Source organism: Diabrotica virgifera, chromosome 8 (assembly GCF_917563875.1).
Source record: "Diabrotica virgifera virgifera chromosome 8, PGI_DIABVI_V3a".
Classification (NCBI taxonomy): domain Eukaryota; kingdom Metazoa; phylum Arthropoda; class Insecta; order Coleoptera; family Chrysomelidae; genus Diabrotica; species Diabrotica virgifera.
Genome location: NC_065450.1, coordinates 108,079,519 through 108,100,246, shown reverse-complemented (window position 1 = coordinate 108,100,246; position 20,728 = coordinate 108,079,519). Strand labels below are relative to the sequence as shown.

General features: G+C 33.6%; 1 protein-coding gene across 5 annotated transcripts in view; it reads left to right on the top strand.

Moving 5' to 3' along the window:
• The window catches only part of LOC114343004 (SCAN domain-containing protein 3-like), a 404,642-nt gene that overhangs the window by 286,570 nt on the left and 97,344 nt on the right, over positions 1–20,728 (top strand). For all 5 annotated transcript variants that reach the window (XM_050658110.1, XM_050658106.1, XM_050658108.1 and 2 more), the window contains one exon: positions 19,882–20,110. In XM_050658110.1, coding sequence (XP_050514067.1) covers positions 20,002–20,110 — 109 coding nt within the window. In that variant the 5' untranslated portion in view covers positions 19,882–20,001. The remainder of the gene's footprint in view (positions 1–19,881; positions 20,111–20,728) is intronic.

Genomic DNA, 20,728 nt, shown 5'->3' with positions numbered 1-20,728 from the left:
TATAATCTAAAGTTTGTAAGACAAATATACATATGGAGAAAATATTAGCGACACACCAACAAATCAAAAATGCCAGTAAAAAATATATAAATCAAATCAATAAAGTAAATAAAATACCTAAATACTGAAAATGATTTCTAGTTATGTATAAAATATAACCATACTAGAAAAAAATGTATGCATCTAGTCAATGATTAATTGTACATGCAAACATACTACCATTGGTAGAAGGAATAAAAATTTATACTAATAGAACATAATGTCAGATATGTATACTCAGTTTAAATACATAAATAAGTTTCCAATAAAAATACAAAATCCAAACTAAGATATGAGTTGTACCACTAAAACTAAAAATGAGGTATCGAAAATAAACTAATCAAAACTAAAAGAAGCAGTATAAGCTACCTGTTTATTATTAATAAAAATTAAAGACAAAAATAAATCAGAAATAACATATATACAAAGATATCAAAATGGTAATAATACAGAAAATTCCAATAAAAGAAAAATGAACTAACAGAACTACTGTCTTAAAACCATAAACGGTTGGCACCACGCATTGGGCAGCCAATGTAACAAAAATAAGAAAAACTTCTGTTGGAGTGAAAGTAAAAAGAAAGATATACTCCAACATAAGTAAGGAAAAAAAAATAGAGAAGACTAGGTAACTAAATAGTTGTATAGTTAGGGCTCTTATGAAAATCAAAATGAAGGGGCTTCAGCGTTGAAGCCGAAGTAGGAAAGCAAAAAAAAATACTACTTTGCAGTAGTACTGAAGAAAGGGGAATAAAAAGGGGTATAAGTAGAAGTGGGAAGAGACAGAGGCAAACTGAATAGAGTTGGCTAGCTATAGATGCAAGAGAGCAACTTGACACTCAAGGATGGATACGGCTCATTTGCATGCCTGTCGAAGAACAGTAGCTCTATGTAGATAGTAATGATGACCTAAAGGTGAACTAATAAAATAAGAATAATGTACTGAAGAGGAATGAAGATGAATAATTTCTAAAGACGAACAACATAAATAAATCTAACAAATCATGGGCGCCATGAAAATGATCTTCGATCATTCTCCCAGGTATCTTATACTGCTGTCAAATATTAAATATATCAAACCTGTAATAATGAACATAGAGGAATAATAAAATTCATGATATACAAAATAAATAAACATTTATTAAAATTAACTACCAGATTTTTAACAATCTCTGAGTTAGACAAATTAAATATAATGTGACTCTAAAATGACATATGTTATATTTTAAAGATGATATTATACAGAACAACAACACTAATGTTATCTTTTACAAAATTAGATACCTCTTGCTTACATATAGGGTACACTCACATGAGTCTTCTACCAAATGGTTATAGTACGCCTGCTACGTACAACTAAATGAAACCGACAAAGATGAAAATAATACGAATAAATATATCTAAATAGGCATGAGCCTAACTAAGGGAAAATACTAAATGAATTAAGCAAAGTTAAATATACAATGAATGAAAGTTATAGAAATGAAGTTAAGATAAATACCGAAACGATGACCAAAATTACCCGAACAAATGGAATAAAGCGAATAACAATAAAATATTTGGGAAACAAGCAAGTAATATTACAAAATAAATTTACCCGAATTACATAAACCAATATCAAAACAATAATAAAGTATTAAAAACCTAATTTTCTCTAGGCTTATTCCTGTGCACAAGAAGTTACCGTAGATACAAAGTTTGGGAACCAAATACAATAATATACAAATATGTCATATTAAAAAAAAACCAGAGGTAAACTAAATCTGGAAAAAAAATTAATTAATATAGTGCATTAAACCGAGAGTTTGAAATGTAAAAAAAAACCAATAGTTACTAAAACACACTAATTGTTCCCAAACGAATCCCAATGATTCCTAAAAAGGTTGCGGTTGCATCCTAGAAAATGATGCACCAGGATGGTGCGACCCCATGACTCCTGTAGGCCCAGGTGCCAAGACGAAAACTGAGCTGGAACGCTCCCATAGCTTGCTCCCAATTAGACATACTCCCATGATGACTTGGCTGTGGCTGTCTCAGGGCTTCTCAGGATGTTATAAGGGCTATGACTTAGTATATTTCATCCAAATGGCGAGTGATTCTGATTCCATTTGTGTTTTCCACTTATCTCCTATCTCCAAAGCAACAATTGGTAATAATGACTTTTCACTTTAAAATTGAACAGGAGATGTTAAATATAAATAATTTAGTAGAAAATATCAACCCGCCATTTCTTTCAGACAGCCAGCAACCAAGTGACGAACGAGAGACGTTTCTCCGCCAAGGTGAACGTCAAATTCTCTCAGAACACGAAATAATTCTCGATAGGTGGAGTACGTTCCATCACCGAGGTATGACGTCACCTCAGTAGTCCTATTCGAGAAATTAGAGAATTTAAATGAGAGACCGAGGGAAAATAATTATAATAATAATTAAAGAGCTAATTTTGTAACGTGACCGTCACAACATAGCTAATAAGTCAAAGAAAAAAGTGATATTGTGCCGATATGTGCTTTTGCCCTGGGGGTGGTTTTCACCCCTTTTTGGGGGTGAAAAAATATTCGTCCAAAGTATGTCCGGAAATGGATAAACTGACTAATTTTAAGTAACTTTTGTTCTATATAGTTTTTTCACTAAGTCAATACTTCTCGAGTTATTTGCTGGTGAATATGTTCATTTTTCCAACAAAATATCCACGCTTTTAGACGGTTTTTCGTAAATAACTCAAATAGTAAGTATTTTGTCGAAAAAAATTCTTAGCAAAGATATAGCCTGTAAAAATTTTTAAAAAATGGTGTATATATCACGTCTCTATACCTAGTAGAAGCAGAGTTATAGCTAATGAAAAATAGGTACATATCCAAAAATGAAGCACATTTCGGAGAAAACTCATTACAACTTATTTAAAGTATTTAAAAAGCTTCATTTTTGTTTTACAGAAAAATTCTAGCATCAAAAGTAAACAAGTTACGCTCAAAATAAAGTTAGTCCCTTTTCTTTTGGTAAAAAAATCGGGAAAATGAACTTAATCGTTACGACGACACTTGTTTTTCGAGATTTTTGGTATCTCTAACAATTTTTAAGTTATTTTGAAAAAAAGCATATTTTTCAAAATTAAATTTTTTAAAAATTTTACTTTAAAACCAAATTTTTTTAAAAATAAGCACTTTTAATCGATGAAACTTACAGATCATATAAACACAACATAAGTAAAATAATTTGTGGAGCGGTAACGATTAATTTCATTTCAGTTGCTAATTAGGGGGTGGCCTTCCCGATTTTTTTTTGCCAAAACAAATGGAACCAACTTTATTTTGAGTGTAACTTGCTTAAATTTAATGCCAGAAACTTTTTATAAAAACAGAAATAAAGCTTTTTTTAAATTATAATGGGTTTTTCCCAAAAAGTGCTTAATTTTTTGGATATTTCACGTCGAAATATTCTATTTGAAATTTGGTGAATATGAGTCTATTTTTCATTGGCTATAACTCTGGTTCTACGAGGTCCAGAGACCTAACGCGTACACCTTTTTTTTACTTTTTTAGAGGCTATATTTTTGCTAAGAACGTTTTTTTCGAAAAAATACTTACTTTTTGAGTTATTTGCGAAAAACCGTCTAAAAATGTGGTTATTTTGTTGAAAAATGAACATATTCACTCGCAAATAACTCGAAAAGTGTTGACTTGGCGAAAAAGCTCTATAGAATAAAAGTTACTTAAAATTAGTCAGTTTACTCATTTCCGGACTTAATTTGGACATATATTTTTTCACCCCCAATAGGGGGTGAAAGTCACCCCCAGGGCAAAAGCACACATCGGCACAATATTACTTTTTTTCTTTGACATGTAAGCTATGCGTATGCCAAATTTCATGTCAGTCCAAGCGGTTCTTTAAAATTTAGAGCAAAAACCGTGAAAGAATGTACTAAATTCAATCTTTCCGAGCAGTCTTTTTTCCCAGACTGCAATTCTGTTACCAGTCCTTCCGTTGTTAGTACCCCGTCGTGTTCTGATCTTAATGCCCATTACATTAGCAATTGCTGTTGCTGCAGAGTAGATAAGCATGTGCAAATATTCTAATGTGTGGGCTTCTACGACATAATTGGGTAGGACTTCAGTGTTCACAATTTGTAACAGCGCCCCTAGTTTCTTACAAGAGTTTATTCGTGGTAGCGGTGGTCTGCTAAGTGGGTTTGTTCTAAACTCCTGTACCGCACGCGAAATTTTGCTTACTAGGTTATCACGTAACTCGTTGTTTTCCTGCTCTGTATTGTCAGGTTGAGTTTCTCGTATATCAAGCTCAGGAATCTGCTCAAGAACTTCAACAGGGACTTGATCTTTAATGACTACATTGTTATGAATCTCCCGTTCGACTTCGCTTCTGATGGTATTGCGTCTAGTCTCTGGGATAAGGTTGTTTCTTATAATTACCCGGTATTGGTCAGATACTCGTTGCTTTGATACTTGAATATCTGGGTACGTCCTGCAAATTCGGCATACAGCTGTTGTCGGTAGCCGATTGTTTCTTGACCGAGGTTTGTCACTTTGTAGTAAGTGCAAAATGTTCATTAATGGAGACAGTCCATTTCATGCGCTGCCTCGGTCGTCCCGCTTGAGTGAGCGCCGGCTGATGTTCCAGCGCAGCAACTTCGGTGGGTGGAGCTCTTGTTGTTGTTTGGCTCGCTTGTGGTTGTGGTTGTGGTTGGGCTGTAGCTGATTGTATGGCAGGGGCCCGCCTCCTCAACACCCTGCCACCGACGTCCCACATGCTGTCACGTACAGCGCCGGCTCCAGACGTGCCCTGGCGATCCCCAGGCAGCGATCCTAAACATAAATTATTAATCTCCATTCTCATGGGTGTGCATTTTATACTTACTGCCAGGAGTCAGTTTTTGTTCCACGGCAAGTATCCCTGCTACTCTCTGGGTATTGGCGCTACGAATACCCTGAAAGCATCCCCCATTCGCAGGGGGCCGCGCCTGATAGAAGAACTGACAAAAAAACTCCCACAGGATGATTATTATTATTATCCATAATTAGGGATTATTATTACCAAATATAGAGACCACTATTTTCAAATGAAGAGTTATTGGAGAATCACAAATGAGGTGCTCAGAGCAACATTGGCCTAACCCACAACCCACAATTTTACCAAACGCTTTTATTATATTAAAGTTATTCCTTATTTAAGTATTTTCAGATGCAGAGAGGCTCACTCTGCATCTGCAAAGTACTTTCAATTGAAAATTAGGAGTTTTGTAATAACAAAATTGTACCGCGCTAGAGTGACATCTTGCGGGTGTCTGACTCAACGATCGCTCTTTTTTGTCCGACAAAAATAATTTATTTTATTTTAACGTATAATATTTTGATTCAAATTAAAAATTATAATTTTGCAATAATAGCTGGCGTCAAACAGCGACAGCTTGCATAAATAGAAAATCAACAGAAATGTATAAAATTCAAAGAGGTGTCAAACAGGTTTGTATAGTGTCCCCACTCTTATTCAATTTATATTCAGATAGAATATTTAAAGAAGCGCTGCATAATTTGAAATGGGGCGTGAAAGTTAATGGAATCCTGATAAAAACAATCAGATATGCAGATGATACAGTTATTTTAAGTGATAACATGAATGGATCGCGCCTTTTAAATGCCACTGACACAGTGGGAAGAGAGTTTGGCCTAAACATAAACTGTTCAAAGAAAAAAAAACACGGTGTTTAGCAGTTTAGCACATCAAGATTCACGGTTATATGTTGATGGTCATATAATTCAAAGAGTACTCAGTTTTAAATATCTTGGTTGCCATATTACTGAACAACAAGATCCAGATAAAGAAGTAAAATGTAGAATCTCTTGAAATTAATGTGGAAAGAAGGATTTTCTGGGATACTTGGAAATGACAAACGCCATGTTCAGTTCGATATCAACGACTATCTTATTTCAATATGTCACACACCGGCAACTTACCATACATGAATATGTTTACATAGTTATCAATATCCCAGGCAACCAAACGAGGTTTTTATAACGTAGATAACACGTCATAAAAATGACCAATTAACGTGTTTCTATGACGTAGTACTGACGTTGAAAATCACGTGTATTTGTCTCATCGATTTGACGTCATAATTGTGACGATTTTAAAACGTAATCGTATCTACGTTTTTTTCACGTCGGTAAAATCACGTCTTTAATACTTTCAAAAAGTGACCTCTTTCAGATGTTTCAAAATAGTATAAAAATAGGTACATAACATGAAACCTATAGGCCTACGTACCATGTGTCGAAGATATAAGTACTACCACTTGTTTAAGATCGCTTGTGCGCTAGGCTAGAAGCATCATTGATTTTGCATGATTGTACCAGCCCTCACATTTTAGAATTTTCACTAGTTATATATACCTACTTACTGTGTCAAAACTGAAACAACATATATATGAAACTAATAAATAATTTATTAACAAGTTATCCAGCATACTAATATCTTAATTTAACGCTGTCTTAATATCTTCATTTAACGCTTAATTAAAAACAAATAAACATAACCTCAAATAGTTGTCAAGAAGAATTACTGCATTAAACTAACTCACTGAGCAAAACACATAAAAATCGCTTAATTTACACGTTTCTTCAACTATAAATATCGAAATGAAAAGTCTTATTTTATCACACAAGGCACAAACCACGTAAACAATAAATGAGAAATTTATCATGAACATTTAGCGTTATCTATATCTAAACGAAATTGTTTGGAGTCAATACAAACAAGCAAGCTCCTCCCAATTTTGTGACGTCAGACTTAGGCTTTCTGAAATTAAAACGTTTTTTAAACGTAATTTTAACGTCATTAATCTTACGTATTTAAAATCACCTACAAAAGACGTCTATATGACGTACTGTTCAAACACGTGTTATATTCAACCAAAAACTGACGTTTCCTCAACGTTATATGACGTCACTTGGTTGCCTGGGATATGGCGCTACATGTATTAAAATACTTTTTATTTTTTGATACATCACAACACCCCCACTTATCAAAAAATCTAAACTTTCAAACCTAAACCTAGCCTAAATTTAGAATTTTTAACATTTTTCAACCCTTTAGTAAGGATGTGAGCCAGCATTTCATCAGTACATAAATACTTTAATTCAATAACATTATTTTGAACAGCCTCTCTGATAAAATGGTGACGGATGTCAATATGTTTTGTTTTTTCATGGAATACTAGATTCACACATAACTTCTGAGCCCCTTAATTGTCATTATACAAAACAACTGATTCCGGTGTTCATTGAATTTCCGACAACAAATATCTCAAATAAATGGCTTCCTTAGTAGCCTCCTTTAAAGCTATATACTCTGCTTCAGTGCTAGAAAGAGCCACTGATTTCTGTTTAACACTCTTCCAAGAAATCGCACCACCCGAAAGTTTAAAAACAAAACCTGCGTAAGATATTCTATCTAACTTATTTGAGATCCAATCAGCATCAACAAACCCTGTTAAATCTAAATCATCCCTTTTATATGTCAAACAAATAATATCTTTAGTCCCGTTTAAATACCTCAATATCTTTTTAGCGCATTTTCAATGATACTCATTATGATTTTTATTAAATTGACTTAGAATGGCCTTGACAATGTCTGGCCTTGTCGAAACTGCTAAAAACATTAACAGCAAACATTAGCGATCAACAGGTAGCAACTTCGGGAGATAGTATCATACCTTTTTTCGTAAGGTCTGCGAAACTTTGGCAACAGTGGTAATCTTTGACATTATCTGATTAATATTTTGATAATTTAACTCATGGGCGCGCTAAATGGAAGTGATAGAGAACAAATTCAAAGTAATTCAAAAATTGCAATTTTTCGACAACAAATTTCTCAAATAAATGGTTTCCTTAGTAGCCTCCCCTAAAGCTATATACTCTGCTTCAGTGCTAGAAAGAGTCACTGATTTCTGTTTAACACTCTTCCAAGAAATTGCACCAGCCGAAAGTTTAAAAACAAAACCTGTGTAAGATATTCTATCTAACTTATTTGAGGCCCAATCAGCATCAACAAACCCTGTTAAATCTAAATCATCCCTTTTATATGTCAAACAAATAATATCTTTAGTCCCGTTTAAATACCTCAATATCTTTTTAGCGCATTTCCAATGATACTCATTATGACTTTTATTAAATTGACTTAGAATGGCCTTGACAATGTCTAGCCTTGTCGAAACTGCTAAAAACATGAAGAGCAAACATTAGCGATCAACAGGTAGCAACTTCGGGAGATAGTATCATACCTTTTTTCGTAAGGTCTGCGAAACTTTGGCAACAGTGGTAATCTTTGACATTATCTAAGATTAATATTTTGACAATTTAACTCATGGGCGCGCTAAATGGAAGTAGTAGAGAACAAATTCAAAGTAATTCAAAAATTGCAATTTTTCGATTTTAAGTTCAACCGCGTTTATTTCGAAAACTATGCATCCTACGAAAAAACTTGTAACAACATTTTTTGCTTAGAATGGCCCAAAACATACAAAAAAATGTTTTGTTTTGCGAGAAATCGCTGTTATGTAATTCCTCAAGTTCTTTGTTTATAACAATCTTATCGACATCCGGATCAACTGTTACCCAAAAAATTCGTGTTCTACGGGTCAAAATACATAAAAAACTTGGGTAAGTCCATCTGAATAAAGGAGGCCGTTGTATCCCCCTGGCGACAGGACTATAAATATCTACCTAAAAAAAAATTGGCATTTGTACTGTAGTCAGGATTTCTGTACCTACACATATATTTATTACGAATTTCATTTACATGGGAATAGCTATTTGTATAACAAGGGAGGAAAGTGCTACTTTTCCTCCCGAGAATGAAGTTTACTGCAGTAATCATTCAAGGGAGGAAAAGGCACTTTACTCCCATGTTATACATATGGTTTTTCCACCTTCCTCAAATTAATAACAAATCATTTTTCATTTTTACTTAATTTATTATTTATGTAACTAACCAACAAAATTTATTAAAACTAAAACTAACAAGTAGGTACAATATAACTGTCAACTGTCAAATATAAGTCAAATTATTAATGTAAACATTGTTAAATCAAAATAACAATTTACTGTTTTTTACCATTCTGCAAAATACATGGTGTTTTATAAATAAACGTTAAAATGTATAGATACTTACGTAATAGAAAATAAATATTGACAGGGCGTCAATAAGTTATATTTCACGAATGAAATACCATGACGTCACTTTTACTTTTCCTCCCTAGGAAGGAAAAATATTTTCCTCCCTAGGGAGGAAAAGTACAACTTTGATCCCTACAATCAGGTCCGGAAAAGTATACTTTCGGTAGAGGTAGGTGGAAAACAACTTTTCACACTTTTTTTATTTATGACAACAGTGGATTACTTCTCATAGGTACTTACATTATTAAAATTTGTGGTGGCTCCAATTTCGATGTTCTCATAATTTTGGCAACGTTTTTAATGGACTTTTTCTTGGAAGGATTCGCTTTATTTTTCGTTTGATTAACTTTTCCCATTTTGTTAAACTATTGATAATATTTTTAGAATAAAAAATCCTCCTAAAACTGTATATACTCACATTAGAATTCGAAATATTTTACGTAAAATATACTTACCTACCTACATATAACTAAAACTCACATTTAACAACAATCTATTCTTTCAAAGAGACCAACAACTTAAACAACAACAACAAAAATATAATAAATTAACTATCAATAAACACTACTTTCCTATGAAACAACAATAACGAATTCTTAAATTAACACACTACTGCACTGAACAGATATCGATAAAGATGACAGAACAGATTAGAGAAAATCTGACGCAGGTTTGTCAAAATGGCAGTGATTATTTCATTCATAGGAGATTCTGACCAATAGAAAGCTACAGAAATAAAAATTAAAGTGATAACTTTTGATAATATCCCGTCGTCAAGTATATTACGTCAGATGCCCTTCGTTGCTACGAAAAAATACATTCAGTGACATTAATGACAATTAATGTTTTAAAAGTTATAAAAGTGATGACTTTCAACCGTCAAATATTTATAACAACTTTGTGTTTAATTGTACTAATTTGTACTTAAACAAATAAATTACAATAAAATTTTGGTTTTGAACAGTTTTATTCATGAAATAATCGCAGCAGATTGCATTCGATCTCTAAAATTATTATCGAATTTTTGCCCTCGTGACACTTTGACATAATTTCACTCCCCTTCGGGTCGTGAAATTAAAACTGTCAAAGTGTCACTCGGGAAAAATTCGATAATTTTAAAGCTCTTATGCAATTACTACTGATAATTTCTCTATGTTGCCTAATTAGTTATTAGTTATAATATGTTCGATTTCTTGTTAGAAATAAAAAAATTTAGTAGTTCCAAGATTACACAAAATCTAGGCATGGGATAAAAAAGTTTACTTGAAGAAAGTTTATTTTTTTGTTCTTCTTAATGGCGGTACAGGCTTGTTTTTTTAATATTGTATTTAATTACAGAGTAATTTCCACATACTAATATATTTCTCAATTTGGGCTCTGTACCGCCATTCTTTATTATATTACGAATATGTGTGCCAAATATCTCGAGAAAATATTCAAAATTACAGCCGCAATCTTGGAACGCGTTTGTTGCTACCTGTTGATCGCTACTGTAGCCTCTTAAACTATCAATTAACTTTTGATATAAAGGATTTTCAACCTTTTTGAACAATTACTTTCTATAAAATTAAAATTGTCTATTGGTGAGCTGACAACATTGCACTGGCCATATTAAACTTTCTTAACAATTGATTAGTATAAGCACTCTGGTCTAATCAAGACACAATTTTAACTGACCTAAGTCTTTAATTTTAAATTTTTAACATAATTCTGCCTTTAATAAATCAGTTTGGGCCCTATCATTACTAAAAATAATAAAATCATCCACATATAGAGCCACTACAACTAAATTCTTATCAATTTTCTTAATATAGACACATGACTCATAATCTAATTTATTAAATGCTAGGCCAATCAAAATTTCATTCACTTTTTGATACCAGGCTCGAGAAAACTGCTTTAATCCATAAATGGCCTTTTTTATTTTCATTACCTTTAAAAATATAGCCTTCTGGTTGACGCATAAATACTATTTCTTGCAAGTCACCATTTAAAAAAGCTGTTTTCACGTCCAAGTGAATAACATCTAAATCTAACTTTACAGATAAGGCTAATAACAATCGTAAACTTGAATACCTTATTACTTTATTACAGGAGAAAACGTCTCCTCATAATCTACACCTTCACGTTGAGTATACCCCTTAGCCACTAAACGAGCCCTATAACACACCTGATCATCACAATCAACTTTGGTTTTGAAAACCCACTTGCACTCAACCAAAGTTCCACTTTTTGGAGTATCGACTCCAACTCCAGTGCCTCACTTTCTGCAAAAGACTGCATCTCTTCATCCATGGCCCTCTTCCATCTGTCCGAGTCTGGTCTGGATAAAGATTCTGACACACTGGATGGAATATCTTCTAGATCTACTTCCTGCTGTTTATGACATTGAAATGTCACATAGTCCTTGAAGACCTTGGGCTTCTTGGTTCTATCTGATCGTCTTGAGGTATGTACTTGGTATTTCTGGTGTGACACTTTATCTGGAATATACTCTGGGTCATTTGAATCACCTCTGACGTCATCATCCAAAACATTATAGTATTCTTCCTCATCTGAGAGTCTATCTGGGAATTTACCTTTGTCTAGATGCCCCACTTGAGGTAATACCTCTGTCAACGCAATTTCATTGCTTGGTGATTCTAAAAAATCAGTTTTAAGCGGCTTTGGTTTTTCGTTAATTACCACATCTCTACTGGTAATTACACTCTTCTTAATGGGATCATAGAGCCTATAGCCCTTCACATTTTGACCATAACCAACCAAGAACATCTTCTCTGCCTTTTTGTCAAACTTCTGTCTTTTTTCTACGTGCACCATTGCCTCACTATCAAAGATTCGAATATGACTCACATCTGGCTTTTTATTATATAATGATGTTCTACCCTTAAGACCTCTGACCACAGACCGATTTCTTAAGTAGGCAGCCGTATTGATGGCTTCAGCCCAAAACTGCTTAGGAAAATCTGCATCGAATAATAAGCTCCTCGCCTTCTCCACCAGAGTATGGTTCATTCTCTCCGACGTACCGTTCTGCTCTGGGATGTAAGGATTTGTTTTTTGATGTGTTATACCATTCCTACTTAAAAAAGATTCAAAGTCAGCACTACAAAATTCTCCTCCGTTGTCAGACCTAAAACATTTGATTTTGTGCCCTTCTTGGTTCTCAACCAGCAATTTATATTCCTTAAACCTATCTAGAGCTTCACTTTTGTGTTTTAAAAAATAAACAAAAACCATCTTACTCAGGTCATCTTCAAGAACCAAAAAAATATCTAGATCCTCCGATGGACATCACCTCCATGGGACCACACAAATCACCATGCACGACCTCGAGTAGTTCTGCAGCACTATTTCCACTTCTTTTGAAAGGTAACCAAGTCTGCTTTCCCTCACAGCACACTTGACACAGATTATGCAAACTTGTCCGCCCTTTATAGTCCAAGCCTTCATCTGACCCGTCCCTCATTATACCCAAGTATCTAAAGTTGATATGACCGAAACGTCTATGCCACAAATCACAACCATCTTGAGCATACGTAGAGAACGCCACTGGCCGAGACTTGACAAAATTAAGTCTAAAAACTTGATTTATTAAATCAGCTGTAGCCACACTTGTACTTTTACTATTAAAAATCTCACAACCCTTCTGGTTAAAAACAACCTTGTTACCATTTAAAATCAACTGGCTAACTGACAGTAAATTGGTTGTAATATTTGGTACACAATGAACGTTTTAACTACAATGTCAAAGTTTTTGTTGCTACTTACTGTAGTTAACTCTACTTCTCCGGTACACAAAACAGACATGTTTTCATTGTTGGCTACTAAAATTTCTTTGAGCTCCATATCCTGGGATGCATTCTTTATCCAGTCATTTCTTGATGTTAGATGCATACTTGCTCCAGAGTCAATATACCAATCACTATTATTAAATCCACCATTTAAAAAGACCGCAATAAATGCACTTTTATCTTCCGGTTTTCTCTGCTGTTTTCGAAAATTCTCAAACTCCCGTTTCAAAACTGGGCACTTGTTTTTGTAATGACCTACTTGTTGACATCCATAGAAAATCACATGTTCTTTGTTTTTGTTGTCATTTTTGTCATTGTTTTTGGAACTGCCACCGCCTTCTTTGGGATGTTTTCGGAACTTGCCTTGACTAACAAAAGCACTACCAGTAGAGTTCTCGCTGTCTGCGTTCCTACCGTTACCATCTTTGCCACTGTGTTGCCGCGAGTAACAAGGAACCGACCAACTCATTAGTAATTTCGAATCCACTCCGAGTTCATTTCTGGGCTGTTTCTATCATCTTATTATCTGCCCTATATACTGTTCCATACTGTCACAATTATCCAGTCGTATACTTATGAGAGTCCTAAGTAAATCAATTTTTCGCTTAAAAGTTTTCTCACCATACAGTTTTTTGAGTGTTGTCCACACATCCAACGCTGTTTTTGCCTCGCGAATATGAACATAAATGGATGGATCGATGCACAAACAAAGTTTTGCTCTCGCTTTCTTCTGCTTGTCTACATCTGTTTCCCCGCCCTCTTCCAGGCAATCCCATAGTCCATCGAGCACAAATACGTTTTCGATTGCAAACGACCAGGGCCTCGATTTTTGACCCTTCGCTTCGTTATCGAACGTATTCGCTTCGTATACTAAACAGATACGAAACGAATACGTTCGATAACGAAGCGAGGGGTCAAAAATCGAGGCCCACTCATCGTAATTCTCACGACCCATTAACTTTGGAACGCTTGCTTATAATTAGTCGCCGCCATTTTCTGTCTATGAACTACGAACAAACTGCTACTCACTTTTCACTTGACCCGACGTGACAACGTTACCAGAAAACCCTTCAACTTATTCCTTCAGGTTAAAATTTCCTTAAAAGTCGTTAACTGGGCCCAAAACCTCTTGAAATTAATGTGGAAGGAAGGATTTTCTGGGGTACTTGGAAATGACAAACGCCATGTTCAGTTCAATATCAACGACTATCTTATTTCAATATGTCACACACCGGCAACTTACCTTACATGAATCTGTTTACATAGTTATCACTAGATGACGCTACATGTATTAAAATACTTTTTATTTATTGATACATCACAACAGAATCGATATAGCCCGCACAACATTTTTAAAAATGAGGTCATTCTTTTGTAATGATAACTTGCCACTTCAACTTCGAAAGCGTGTGATTAAATGTTACATTTGGTTAGTCCTCTTATACGGTGTCGAAGCACGGACATCAAAAATATCCACCATTCATCGTTTGGAGGCATTTGAAATGTGGCTGCACAGACGTACACTTGCGATATCTTTTTACATTATGTACAGAACATGCAATCTTTTGGCTGCCCTTACAGGATTGGGTGCGATTATACTGGAAAAATATGTGCAATATGCATAAATAATTACTAATAAATTGAATAAATATTGAATTAATAATAAGTCACTTTGCGAAGGTTTATTAAGAGTTATCTATCCTCTTTCATTCATTGTCTAAGCACTTCTTCGGCTCGTTTTGTTGCGCGTGCTATGGTATCAAATTCAAAAATAAGAAAAATTTAAAAAATTCGTTTTTTATAAGTTTGCGTTTTTTATAAGTTTTATAAATAATTCGTTTGCGTCATTTTTTTTGTCGGACACTTACTTTTTTAACAAACATGTTTTATTTGAAAGCTAAAAAATTAAAATTATGACTTTTATAATAGCGAAACATAATAACATGTTTACGTTGTTGGACTTAAGGAACGAGGCTGTAAATTTGTCGGACAAGAGATTGACAATCTTTTCTAATTATAATGGTAGGGGAGCAAAGTATGCTAAATGTGCAGTCACTCGAGCGCTTTGGGGACCTATTGGGTTGTGAAGAGTAGGTCCTAAAACCAAAAAAGTTAAGTAACGTTTTCCATTTTAGTGGGCGCTTGCCATTTTTTAATTTAATTTTTCATTTCCAACAATGGTTTTTTCCGATTATAGCGCCATCTATCCATAATTCGAAAAAATGTTTCGAATAAAAGTTACTTATTTTTACGTAAGGAATCAAAATCTGCAATAAAAAATGGGGGCTCCTATTTAAGATTTTAAAGTAACCACCCACCCCGCTCCCGTGGGGGGTTGTGTTTGGCGTCATCCGATAGATTTTTGAAAACTATTGAATAAGTATATTTTACAGTTTTTCGATCTGATGTTCATTTCGCGAAATATCGCCGGATTCGTATTTAAAATATTCAATTTACCCCCCATCCCTCTTCGTGGGAAGTCGTGTTTGGTATCATTCGATAGATTTTTAAAAAATATTTAGCACATATTTTTTAGTTTTTCGATCTGTCATTAATTTCGCGAAATATTCGCTTTTTTCTTGTGAAACTTTGGGGCTCACGTATTTCCTTACGCCCGGCTCAAATCGTCAGATTTTTTGAATATACACTCTTTTACATTTACTTAACTTGCCTTATCTTAATCTGACAATTTCGAGTTTTTTAAGGATCGATTTTTTTTTCGGGCGCCCCTTAACGAACTCCCCTGTGTTAAGAGCCAATATATGGTAGAGGTACATCTGCAGTGTACCAGGTTTCTCCCCATATGATAATCTGACGCGCTCGAGTAACTGCAAAAATCCCTGCTTGGGCTCCCCTACCATAAGTACTTTCAATTAAAAATTAAGAATTGTAATAACAAAAGTGTACCGCGCTATAGTGACATCTTGCGGGTGTCGCACTCGACGATCGCTCCCTCTTTATAGTCCGACAAAATAGTTATTTTATTAACTAGTGCGGAAAGTGATATTTACACGCACGAGACTGCCGTTGACCCGAACGACGCGATAGCGGAGTTCGGGCAAGCAGTCGAGTGCGGGGAAGACACTTTCCGCATGAGTTAGGAACAATATTTTTTCTAGGGCCGTACGTTTGGGAAAAAGCCATAAAAAATAGAGTAATATCAATTTTTATTTAGAAGTGAAAATACACAAATTAATTATTTGACAAGGTTGTCATAACCAAACTTTCAATATAATGGGTTACCACGACGACGATATTGGTTTCCATGACGACGATTCAAAACCATTGTACTGACATCTACTGATCTGACTTTTAAATATTATGTCAAAATAATTTTATTTCATCGAATTATCAGTAGTAATTGCACAAGAGCTCTAAAATTCTTTATTAATTTTAGAGATCGAGTGAAATTTGTTGCGATTATTTCATGAATAAAACTGTTCAACACCAAAATTTTATTGTAATTTATTTAAGTACAAATTAGTACAATTAAACACACAGTTGTTATAAATATTAATTTGACGGTTGAAAGTCATCACTTTTATAATTTTTAAAACATTAATTGTCATTAATGTCACTGAATGTATTTTTTCGTAGCAACGAAGGGCATCTGTCGTAATATACTTGACGACGGGAAATTGTCAAAATTTATCGATTTAATTTAGATTTATGTAGCTTTCTATTGGTCAGAATCTCCTGTGAAGGAAATAATCAGTAGTAATTGCACAAGAGCTCTAAAATTCTATATTAATTTTAGAGATCGAGTGCATTTTGTTGCGATTATTTCATGAATAAAACTGTTCAAAACCAAAATATTATTGTAATTTAATTATGTAAGTACAATTAAACACACAGTTGTTATAAATATTTTACGGTTGAAAGTCATCACTTTTATAATTTTTAAAACATTAATTGTCATTAATGTCACTGAATGTATTTTTTCATAGCAACGAAGGACATCTGACGTAATATACTTGACGACGGGAAATTATCAAAAATTATCGATTTAATTTAGATTTCTGTAGCTTTCTATTGGTCAGAATCTCCTATGAATGAAATAATCAGTAGTAATTGCACAAGAGCTCTAAAATTCTATATTAATTTTAGAGATCGAGTGCAATTTGTTGCGATTATTTCATGAATAAAACTGTTCAACACCAAAATTTCATTGTAATTTATTTATGTAAGTACAAATTAGTACAATTAAACACACAGTTGTTATAAATATTAATTTGACGGTTGAAAGTCATCACTTTTATAATTTTTAAAACATTAATTGTCACTAATGTCACTGAATGTATTTTTTCGTAGCAACGAAGGGCATCTGACGTAATATACTGGACGACGGGAAATTGTCAAAAATTATCGATTTAATTTAGATTTATGTAGCTTTCTATTGGTCAGAATCTCCTGTGAATGAAATAATCAGTAGTAATTGCACAAGAGCTCTAAAATTCTATATTAATTTTAGAGATCGAGTGCATTTTGTTGCGATTATTTCATGAATAAAACTGTTCAAAACCAAAATATTATTGTAATTTAATTATGTAAGTACAATTAAACACACAGTTGTTATAAATATTTTACGGTTGAAAGTCATCACTTTTATAATTTTTAAAACATTAATTGTCATTAATGTCACTGAATGTATTTTTTCATAGCAACGAAGGACATCTGACGTAATATACTTGACGACGGGAAATTATCAAAAATTATCGATTTAATTTAGATTTCTGTAGCTTTCTATTGGTCAGAATCTCCTATGAATGAAATAATCAGTAGTAATTGCACAAGAGCTCTTAAATTCTATATTAATTTTAGAGATCGAGTGCAATTTGTTGCGATTATTTCATGAATAAAACTGTTCAACACCAAAATTTTATTGTAATTTATTTATGTAAGTACAAATTAGTACAATTAAACACACAGTTGTTATAAATATTAATTTGACGGTTGAAAGTCATCACTTTTATAATTTTTAAAACATTAATTGTCACTAATGTCACTGAATGTATTTTTTCGTAGCAACGAAGGGCATCTGACGTAATATACTTGACGACGGGAAATTATCAAAAATTATCGGGTATAATATCACAAGAGAGTGAGAATAAATTGAAAATAATGCGACAGTTTTTCGAAAATTTGTTGTCTGGCAATAGACACGAGAGCCCGCAGGGCTAGAGTGGCAAAAGTAAAGTGGTAAAAATGAAGCATTATTTTCTTATTTATTCTTACGGTCGTGTGATATTCGTAAGATTATTTTTTAATACGTATATTATGGATATTTTCTTAAATGTGACAGTTGTCAAAACTAGGAAACTGGTTGCCATTAAACAGAAACAATCTACTTAAAAAAATTCTATCGGGAATTTTCTACAGTAGATAATTCTCAGTATAATTTTAATCTGATTGGACAGAATTAAACACGTGATCAAATATCTTACTATACGATTGGAAGTTAAAATCATCAAAAAATAATCGCGCTAATGTCATTAAAACCTGAACACAATAAGATAAATTTGAAATAAATTCTAAATAATATCTCAATATTAGTTTATTGCATGTATTATAATATCTTATAATGCCATATTACAAGGTATTTTACTTTCCCGCACTGCGTGCGAGAAAATTTACCTTCACACACGCCTTGCGGAAAAGTGCAACTTTCGGAAACGAAATGCGTGCGTGAAAGTGGCTCTTTTAGCACGGCCGTAGAAAAATAATTTATTTTATTTTAATCTATAATATTTTGATTAAAATTAAAAATTATCGTTTTGCAATAACAAAACTTAACCGCGCTAGAGCTACAAATTTAGGTGTTGTGCGTGCTGAAACGCATTCAACCTGCACTCTGAAAAATTTCAGAAAGTGGGAGACTGGCTCAAACAAAACAGTTAAAACTATTTTTAAGACTTTTGTAATCAAAAATACTAGATCCTTTGTAAAAGGTATATTTAAAGTCCCTAAATAAGGAGTTACATCACATAACAGAACGTTTTCGGATTAAAAAATCCATCATTAGTGTTAAAAAACCAATAGGGTGCATGCCTGAGCGACCAAAATGTTTTGGGTATAAACCCTTTAAATGTTAAAAAGTTTTAGAATTTACCATAGGCCTAACCAGGGGGGTTTTGGGGGTTATAACCCCCCATTGGGATGGACTGAACTCTATACGCTTAACACCATACCCCCCCTTAGGATCATCCTGGTTACGCCTATGGAATTTACTACTTCATATTTGTTGTTCAACTTTTGTGATGTTGCAATAAATATTCTGGATATTAACCAGGGCAATCTTCGCACGTGGTTACAATATAAAGAGGAATGAAACCTCACATATTGGAGTTGAAAGGCAACTGAACTCATTTACTGTGAATACAGTGAACTGAGCAATATGTAGTAAATTCTAAAACTTTTTAACATTTAAAGGGGTTATTAACTACTATTCTAAATGGGAAATAAGCCACAATTAAACTTAAAAAATGATTTTATTAACGTGACGACTTCCACTTCGGACGTCGTTGTTAAAATCCAAAATATTAATAAGGGTTTATACCAAAACATTTTGGTGGCTCAGGCATGCACACTATTCATTTTTAACACTGATGATGGATTTTTTAATCCGAAAACGTTCTGTTATATGATTTAATCCCTTATTTGGGGACTTATAAATTTACCTTTTACAAAGCGTCTAGTATTTTTGTGATGTATGGTATACAGCCATCTACAGGAATTTTATTTTACTCGTGGATTTTGTAATCATTTTCAAAAAAGTATGGTGTACTGGAGACTATTAGGAAATGCATTTTCAATTCGACAAATATAAATTATAGCGATATTGATCAGTAAATATATTTTAGCTGTTAAAATTAAACCACACTTCCCTTGGTAAAACGGCAGCAGGGCAACTAGTCAATCTTTTATCCAACGACTTGCAGAGGTTTGATTACGCTGCAGTATTCCTACATTACATTTGGGTAATGCCCATTAACAGTGCGATATCATTTTACATTATGTACAGAACATGCAATCTTGTGGCTGCCCTTACAGGAATGGGTGCAATTATAGTGGAAGCACTACCTCTTCAAAGTAAGTATTGACTTTACATTTAACATAGTTTTGTGAATATGTTATAGTCAAAGCCCGAATTTCAGGCACTCCTAGGTTTGACTAGGCAATCCTCAGGTCTGACTGACGGTCTTAGTCAAAGCCCGAAATAAATTACGGTTTCGGCCTTTGACTAGTCAAACCTAGGAGAGACTAAGTTGGTCAGGCAAAGGTCGAAATTTAGTTTTATAAAATCGGGGTTTGACTAGTTAAACCCCGATCAGCTATTAAAATGTCGTAATTTGTTAGATTATGTTTAATAAAACGTCATTTTTTAATTTTAATGTTTATTATTTTTATATTTTTGTAATTAAAATAAAACTAATAGTGTTTATTCTCACATGTTGAGGCATTATGGCATTTAGAGTTGCACAATACGTTTTTACCCTTTTTACACTTACATAATTTTGAAGAGCATTTCTTATTCCAGTAGCATTTTATAAAGCCTTGTCCTCCCAATTTAGAATTTTTGTACTTATTTTTCTTCGAAACATCTTCGAAATTAATAAAATCCTCTTTGCATTCTCTTATTTGATTTCTTCAACAAAGAATGATTATTGTTCCGTATTTCGTACCACCTCTATATACGCCGCCAATTGT